Here is a 9436-nt window from a genome sequence, read left to right as displayed (position 1 = left end):
GTAGTGGGCCGGTGAAGGGGGTCGCACTGCCGCAGGCAAGTCTTGTTCTCCATTCTTTTCCCATCCCAGCGATACATAATCGAAAGTGTGTTCCTAACAACCCTCCCCCTTTTCTTTTCCGCTTCTCCCTCACATCCACCTCTCCCTAACTCGCCCTGATTCTCCCCTCCCCTACTCAGATCCAGCAGCAAAATTTTGCTCTTTTGGAAATATCAATCACTGTGAAAAATATCGTCGTAAATTTACAAAAATTTTGTAAACTTGAATTAAAATTTAAGTTCAAAATTTACGACAGCACATTTTTTTACCCGCCAAGGGATTTGAAGTCGATACATACTGCATGTATTTTACGATTACAAATTGTTATTTTACAACTTGCGTCAAGGAAAATTTTCCTGTAAACCTACCTACTTTTTTCACAGTGATGTGTTTGTGATATTTAGCCGCTGTGATTCAAAGAGAAACGCTGCTCTTGCGGTACCATTTTTCTCCTCCCCATTATTCTCTCTGACCGCCGCGTCAAAGTGAAGAAGGAGATTGCAAGAGCGGGGGGCGAGTCGAGCCGCGCTCCAATAAAGGAGGCGAGCAGATTTTCACCTCTTGAATGGCAAGGCTGGCCGCCGGGTTGCTATCGGAGTTTATTCAATTCCCCGGCAGCGTCTGTCTGTCGCCATGAGTAGGGCCCACATCACCCCCTGCGGGGGAGGTGGGAGGAGAGAGGTGCGGAATTGCCTCCCTAGGGACCGACAAACGCAGACGAGGCGGCTTTTAATCCGAATACAACGACGGCGATGCCCTCTCAATTCCAGACAATTTGCATTTGAATCGGTGAGGGCAGCACCCCCCTCCCCTCCCCCCCCCCAATTCTCCTCACGCTCTCTCGTCTTTTGCCTTTCTCCTCAGCTCTCGGCCCTCCCTCAATCCCCTTCGTAGTATCTGCATATAAGCTAAAAGTCATCGCTGTGACGTCATGCCTCTGACGCCTGACGCTGGAAGCGAGGTGGCCCCACTTAAACAACCAACACTTATTGGGCTTCAGTTTTGTGTCGTACACTCACAATGCCACTTAATGAGTACAGGACTCTGGTACACTGCAAACAAGTATGATAGGAAAAATGACAGCATCAACTGCCAATTATATTTCAGCAACATCTATGTTATACTCTATTTCGACTAACGGAGGAAGAAGAATATCGGATAGAATGTAAAGGTTCATGGTTGGCCAAGCGCTTGCCCCCACTACCGGCGTGACGTAGAGACCGGACGCGGTAGCGTTTATGTTCTACCCGCTCTTCTTCTTCCTGTGTTAGTCGAAATACACTATTAGAAAAACAGAAAAATACAGAAAAACAGTATGGTTGTAGTTTCAATGGTTAAAATTTGGTACGGAGAGCAATGTACACGGCCACCGTGCAGGAAGAACTATCTTCTACAGTGGAGCCGTTTTCTTACACTGTGCAATGATAACATCGTGGTGTGTGTGCCAAAAAGGTGGCGGTCCTTTTTGATTGCAAAATTTTGGCCGTCTTTTTGGAGGCTGCCAATTTTTGGCCTCCTTTCCTTGCCAAAATTTGGTCGTCTTTTTGGAGCTGCTAATTTTTGGCGTCCTTATTTGCCAAAAGTTGGCCTTCTTTCAAAACGAAAAGCTCCCAAACGATAGGGTCCTCTACCGAAATGGTCCGGCTCTCGTAAATGTCGGTATTGTAATTACATTACCTGGCCAAGTTATGGTAGCGGTCGTTTTGAATCCCATCACACAGTAGCTCGTGTGAAAGCTTTTATCTCGAGGAATCTACAAATGCCATCCACTCTCCGATGATATCCGTCTAAAAGGAAATATTAGCCAAAAACATAAACGTGATCATTGATGATTGCTGATAGCAATCATACCATGATTACTGTTGAGTTTTCAGAGTACCCTTGTGCAATGACTAAGAGCGGCATCTACAGTAACGCCGTGGATCGTTTCGTATTAGACTCTTATTTTTTTACAGTGTAGGGCAGTGTGTGTAAGGCACTGTGAGAAATACTCGGAAGTGTTACGGAAAAAATTTTCATGATAAAAGTCGTAAAATTACAATTTGAGATTGTAAATTTACAAGCACCCCATATCGACTTGGAATTGACTGTCGTAAATTTACGACATATTTTTTAAATCAAAATTCCAACAAATGTAAATTTACGAAGATATTTTTCACAGTGGTTAGTGGGTGTTAAATGGGCACATTTGCAAGGGTGCTAAAGGTTTTTGATTTTTCATGACTCAAAAGGCCGAGGGGGCCACCACTCGCGTAATCCTGTGTACAGATAAGGGTGAATCTCCAATCCTTTTGTATTCCGAGTAATACTTCACCAAATTTTAAAACATTATAGCTAAATTTCACCTGATTGTCCTAATTGAATGGTTTTAGAGCCAGAAATTCAACAAAACTCAAGTGTAATCCCTCAAAATTCACGTGTAATCCCTCAAAATTCACGTGTAATCCCTCAAAATTCACGTGTAATCCCTGTAATCACGTTATCCTGTGTATATTCTAAATCAAAGTGGTGGCCTCGTGGTGGCCCCCTCGGAAAAGGCAAGCCGAAAGCGAGCTAAGAAAGAAGAATGCCTTTAGCAGTTTTAATTTTCGCGTGTTGTTTTAACACGATACTCTTGTTGCAGACGGAGAGTCCGGCCACCGGCGGAGTTGAGGCAGACCACCCGCTGTCCGCAGCCAACCGATCCGGCTTGAAATTCAAGAAACTTTCTTTTACCGGGTGACATTTGAATTGTACTTCAGCGTATTAACTTTTGTATCGTATCTTTGAGTTTCAGTTTTGTTTCATCAATTCCGTGGTAAAGTTGACGACTGCCTCGTCCACCATATTGTTTTTGTGTTGTGTTTCTCCGTACACTAAGATTGTAATTTGGCCAAGTAGTTAGTGTAATCATTACGCATACTTAATTGGTGCAGGGTCGATTTTTCGCTTCCCACACTTTACACCATGTTTCATAGGGAGCCTGAATCGTTGGCGTGAATGCTGGTGCATGACTTAAGCTTCAGTTTTATTTTATTGTGTGTTATTAGTTTTGCTTTTAGTTAAAGCCGACATAACGTTTACGACAGCCTCGTGTACGTGCGTGCTGGGGATGGCCAACCCCTCTCAGCTGCTCTCCCGAGTTACCTAACGCGATGCTCTTGTTGCAGACGTAGAATCCGGGACACGAGCGGAACTGAAGCAGACCGTCCGCCGTCCCCAGCCAACCGATCCAGTCTGTGAGTCTGATGTGGAAGTCGTGGAGCACAAGATCGCCGTGCTAGAGGACGGTGCAGACGGGGGCGACGGCGATTACCTGGGGCTGGCGGTGACTGGGTGGTACTCGCTCCACCGCACGGAGGAAGACGCGAGCAGTGACGGTGAACACGAAGGCGATGAGTACCTCGCGCAGCAACCCGAGAACGGCGGACAGGGTTCGCCTTGTGCTGGAGACGCGGCCGAGGACAGAAGTAGTATAACTTTGAACCAAGAGGAGGCCGACGGAGAGCAGCAGAGAGATCGTGCGCAGGAAAAGCGTGTGCGAAGTGGGAAAAAGACGTACCAGTGTGGTGAATGCAAGAAGCACTATAACCATAAAACTCAGTTTGAGAGGCACGCCAGGACCCACACTGGCGAGAAACCATTTAAATGCCATCTTTGCCAGAGGCGTTTTACTCAGAAAAAAAGCCTTGTTGATCACATAAACATTCACACCGGCGAGAAACCATTTGAATGTGACATTTGTAAACAGCGTTTTATTAAAAAGTTCAATTTGCGTCGTCACGAGAAAACACACTGCTGTACCGCTGCGGATCTGTAAACGTTTGGTTATAATTCAAGAGGCCAATAATTCCGCTAATTATTATGGAGTATATATTAGTTTTCTCGAGTTTTTCATTTGTTTTATCAAGGCTGACACAACGTTTACAAAAACTGTGTTCGCCAAACACGCCACCTTGTAGTCTACGTCAGGACCCACACTGGCGAGAAACCATTTGAATGTTACATTTGTAATAGGCACTTTTCCCAAAAATGTACGCTTGATTGCCACGTCGAGATTCACACTGGTGAAAAACCATTTGAATGTGGCATTTGTTAACAACATTTTCGTCTCAAATCCTATTTTTCCATGAGAAAACGCGCTGTATTGCTGCAGATCTGTTTTTATTTGGTTATATTTCAAGTGGCAACTTCCGACTAAATTGTGCTTAAATGTGTTATTTTGTGTTTTATGCTTAAATGTGTTATTTTGAGTTTTAAATTTTAATGTTTCCTTCTTTTTTTCATTGAGGCCGACAACATGTTTACGCCATTCTAGTATCTCGTCGGTCGGATGGTGTTAGGGTTGAGTTTCAGAAAACGATATAATTGTTATTTTGTAATCAGAAATAAAACCACAAAGCTGCACTTTCCTATTTCCAATTACACGTTGCGAGTAGTTAGATGCATGATGGTTCAATAAATAATTGGGGCAGCGTCGAATTTTCGCTTCCGCGCTTCGAACATGAAGCTTCCTGCATCGTGCACGTGAATGCTGGTTATGGCAACTTCCTATCTGCTCTCTCGAGTGATCTAATGCGATGCTCTTGTTGCAGACCCGATTTTTGAACCGTATGTGGATGTCGCCGGTTGCAAGATCGCCGTGCTTGAGGACGATATATACGGAGGCGACGGCGATCAGCTGGGGCTGGTGGTGACCGGGTGCTACTCTCTCCACCGCGCGGAGGATGATGCGAGCAGTGACGGAGAAGGACACGAGGAAGACGGAGCCTTCGAGCAGCAGCCCGAGGAGTGCAGACAGGGGTCGCCTCGTAGAGGAGACGCCGCCGTGGACAGGAGTGGCTCTGGAGACCAAGAGGATCCCGACGGGGAGCAGCAGAGAGATCCGTTGCGGAAAAAGCTTGTCCGAAGTGGGGAAAGGGCGTTCCAGTGTGGTGTATGCAAGAAGAACTTTACCCACAAAAGTCTTTTTGATAGGCACACCAAGACACACACTGGCGAGAAACCGTATAAATGTGATGTTTGTAGTAAGCGGTTTTCCCTAAAAGGTAACCTAAATGCCCACGTGAAGACCCACAATGGCACATTTGAATGTGACACTTGTAATATGCGTTTTTCCCAAAAGTGCACTCTTAAACGCCACGTCAGGGCCCACACTGGCGTGGAGAAACCATACCAATGTGACACTTGTAATAAGCGCTTTTTCTATAAATGCAAGCTTGAATACCACGCCAGGACGCACACTGGCGAGAAACCATATAAATGCGACATTTGTAACAAGCGGTTTGCCTTACAAGGGAATCTTAATGCTCACCTGAGGACCCACAATGGCACATATGAATGTGACACTTGTAATATGCGTTTTTCCCAAGAATGCACACTTCAACGCCACGTCAGGGCCCACACTGGCGAGGAGAAACCATACCAATGTGACACTTGTAATAAGCGCTTTTCCCATAAATGCAGGCTTGAATACCACGCCAGGACGCACACTGGCGAGAAACCGTATGAATGTGACACTTGTAAAAGGCGTTTCAACCATAAACGCAACCTTGAAGCCCACATCAGGACCCACACTGGCGAGAAACCATTTGAATGTTACATTTGTAACAGGCGTTTCATCCAGAAAAATATCCTTGACTCCCACGTCAGGATCCACACTGGCGAAAAACCATTTGCATGTGACATTTGTAAACAGCGTTTTCGCACCAAATCCATGTTTTGTCGTCACGAGAAAACACACTGTGCTGCCGCAGATCTGTAAATCTTTCGCTTTTCATGCAGTTGGCTACTCACACCTTGAGTCTCTTAAGTTTTAGTGTATTATTTATAGATTTTTGATAAGACAAAATGTTTACGACAGTCTAGTCGGTTATTTAGTGTTTGCCATTGTGTTTCAGGAATAGATATGATTGTAATCACTTAATCAAAAAATAAAACCGCAAACATGTTCCTTTGTGCAACAAGTTGAATTAATAATTGCGTTTTACTTAATGCAGGGTCTATTTTCCGCTTCCTACATCGTGCATGTTCGTGCGGATGATGGCAAGTGTCTCTTTTCTGCTGTTTCCGGGTGTTCTAACGCGATGCTTTTGTTGCAGATTAAGTCCCAGACACCCACGGCGCGAGATCCTGTGCAGTAAGGGCGTGTCCGGAGGGCTTTAAAAAAGGCATACCAACGTAGCTAGCGACTGTGAGAAAAATTTTGGCTGCAATCAAGCTCGTTTTGACAGGCACTCCAGGCACTGCATGGCCCAGACCGACATTTGCCACCCCGCCGCAGGTTCTTCACATTGAAGCTTTTACACCAAGTCTTTACCTCTCCAATACAAAAAGTGATTGAGATCCGAAAATTCCCTCAGAAAAATTCGACGACTGTTTTAACAGTCATGTATAGATGTTTAAAAGTCATCTACTGCTAAGACGTAAAATTATTAAACAAACGTCTACCATGACTTCTTTTAGACCGTCTTGATGGTAGCAATGAAGGCATCTACTATGGACCTCCATGCGTAGACATACGTTATTTTAGAGCCACTAAATTCTGAAGCATATTTTGAAGCCGTGACTTAACACTTTTCTTTCTGCAGCTCCTGTTGGTGGCAGCACATGGGCCTGCATGTCGCGTCAGTGTGCGCATCCAAACGCTTTGTTACACAGCCGGATGTGGTTGGCCGTGCCCGGTGGAATGCTCATAGCAGGGTGGGGAGGGGCCACTCTTCCGGAAGAAGCTTCGGAGCAGAAAAAGGTACGTTACAGGCGGTAAGGGAGTCGGGGGTGAGGGCGTGTCACGGACTATACAGGTGCATGGTTATGTCGGCCCCAGTGGCGTCTTCACACTGGTAACGGCAAAGGTATGAGACTAAAGCGCTTGCCCTAGATGAAATTCTGGCTGACGTTAGTCAAACCTCAACTGAACTTAACAGAAAGTCTAACTGAAGTGAACTGCCAATAGCCGCATTTAACTGAGGATACATCGATTTTTTCGTTTTTTTACTGACCTTATCCGATTTTATTTTAAACTTTGCTGATCTGTTTTCAGCTAAAAATATGCACCTCGCTTCTACCTTAAAGCGAACTGAATGTGGCTGATGATACCGACTGAGTTTAGCTGCGTTTGTGTGTCTTTTAGCTAGATTACCTGAATCGGACTGAAACGCAACTGAATCCAGCGCAGCTTCTAGATATTTTGCCGCCAGTTCGTTTCAGTTTACTTCAATCCTCCCTGTCCCGACTGAATTAGACTGAATTTTATCAGTGTCTGACTGGCCGGTGAATACATTACTAATTTCAGTAGTACAGCTGTTGTTGTCAGTGTGCCGCTCACATCTGAAATAAAATGCGAAAGGGCTGATCTTTCTGGTTGGCGGTCTTTACAAACATCAGTAAAACCACAACGTTTAATCAGTCGAAAATAAGGACTGAAGAAAGCTGCAGTCTAGCTGATCCACGGTCCGCATGTCTTACAGCAAAATTCAGTTGACTATCAACATGATTCAGTCCCGGATTTTGACTGTTAATTGATCCTCTCTAGCTGATCTTACCTAAAGTGACCTTCAGCTGATCGCAGCCTAAGCCAAGGTGCACAAAAGCCACTGCTCAGTTCGATCTCATGAAATGGCAGGAAAAAATCAGTCCTCGACTCTAGCTGATATTAACTTAATTTTAACTGAAGGTGGCTGAAAAGTAGTCGCTCCTCCGCTCCGGTAGATGATGACTAAAAATTTGTAACCTCATGTAAGAGCGGGTAAAATCGGGTAATATCAGGTCGATCAGTTAAAAGCGGGTAAAGTCAGTTCCTTCAGTCGGACCTTCAAATTTATCAGTAAACTGCAGCTAGGATTTCATCTAGGGTGTTTATGGACGTCAATAATTGTATTACCTGTAAATATTAGTGGAAATGTTAGGACCTCTATCAAGGCATGACATCGCCTTTAGCAACGCGTGACTTTCCGGTTCCATACTTTTATCAGAGTGAAGTATAACAAACCACGATCTGCAAAACTAACAGTAGAACGAGATCACTGCAAAACCAAAAGTTTTGCTGGTTAAACTGCTTATCTAAAAGTCTTTCAGTTAAACTGCGAAACTGAAAAGTTTCACAGTTTTAACTTCCAAAATGTGAAGTTCAACAGTCAAGTTCAACTGTCTAACTAACCCTATGCAGTTGAAACCGTTGAAATACACAGTTTTGCAGTTTAAACAGTAGAACTTTTTAGTTTCGCAGTTTAAACTGTAATACATTTGGTTTTGAAGTTCAAACTGTCCTCTTGTTATATAGTTAGATTTGCACAGCATCTCTAATTCGCTAGAAAAACTAATATGACCTTTGTCACATCAATTCGTGTGACGTGTGACCCGTTTTGATCGAACCATCTAATGTGACCTGACAAGGGGACTAAGGCAGGTGTAAATTGCCGATCGTGCCCAAACTCGGTATATTTGCTTCTTATATATGTAGGTGACGAATAGCGACCAAATTTTGCCTGAGTGTCACATGCCGCAGAATACATAGGTGGCCACACCATAAACGTCACCAAAACTACGGCCATACCACGCGCGACATACCAGATATCATGACAGATATCACATTAGTTTCTCCAGTGTTCGGTCGAGATCAAAACAGTTTTGAAAACTGCAACTGTAGGGGATACCCTCACAAAAAGTCGGGCGGTTCATAGTACAGTTCCAGTCTTTCAGTCTTTCACTCCTTTTTTTGTTTGTTTTGCTAGATTCTGAGTTGCGGGGTACTTTGGTGCGTCTCCCGGGGAAACGCGTGAAAAACTCACCCCTTTCCCCCTAGTTCCCGCTGCTCTCTGGAATTCGTCTGAGCTCGGCGCCTTCAGTAAAGGAATGGCTCCAGCAGATTTCCCCCAAAATTCTCTTGTCGATATGAACCTGGCGTGCTGGGCCCACGCAGAGTCCCTTACAGCGCCGCTATCCCAGGCACTCGGGGTGGTGGCTGCCGCTGTGGGGGGTAAGAGGCGAGATTCTTAGTCTGTCCGGAGCGCAGTGTCTGGAAATGTTTCCGTAGAGGTACGTGTGTCCGCCTCGCGTGCATGACCCGACACTGCCGCTTGTTCACCAGGCTCTAGTTTTTTCTACCCCTAGGGCAGGATGACCTCTGGGCCGGCCCGACCCGCCCCCGGCTTACCCTTGCCCGATCTTCGGTTGTTAGTGAAACTCTGCTCGCCTGCCGGCGGGCTGCTAGCCTGGCCCGCCCTCCCCCGGCAGAGATTCGTTGGTGCGAACTAAACAAATGCCTGGCAATTTATGGGCGATCCCTGAGGAGAATATGCGTCGTGCTGAGGATGAGAAGAGGGGAAGGGGATGAGGTGAGTGGGTAAGGGGGGATCAGGGAAGGGGAATGGGGATGGGAACGGATTTGCCTTTCGGCACCCTATCAAGTGAGCCCCCC

General features: G+C 45.4%; 2 protein-coding genes across 2 annotated transcripts in view; one reads left to right on the top strand and one right to left on the bottom strand.

Annotated features, from left to right (window-relative positions):
- The window catches only part of LOC113204391 (uncharacterized), a gene marked incomplete in the record, with an annotated part of 68696 nt that overhangs the window by 26988 nt on the left and 32272 nt on the right, over positions 1–9436 (bottom strand).
- Positions 4493–5991, top strand: LOC113204390 (zinc finger protein 182-like). The gene has a single exon (XM_026419573.2). The coding sequence runs from the start codon at positions 5126–5128 to the stop codon at positions 5780–5782; it is 657 nt and encodes a 218-aa protein (XP_026275358.2). The 5' UTR covers positions 4493–5125; the 3' UTR covers positions 5783–5991.

Source organism: Frankliniella occidentalis, unplaced genomic scaffold (assembly GCF_000697945.3).
Source record: "Frankliniella occidentalis isolate FOCC.00 unplaced genomic scaffold, Focc_3.1 Scaffold90, whole genome shotgun sequence".
NCBI classification, from domain to species: Eukaryota; Metazoa; Arthropoda; class Insecta; order Thysanoptera; family Thripidae; genus Frankliniella; species Frankliniella occidentalis.
This window is presented reverse-complemented; position numbering and strand designations above follow the sequence as displayed.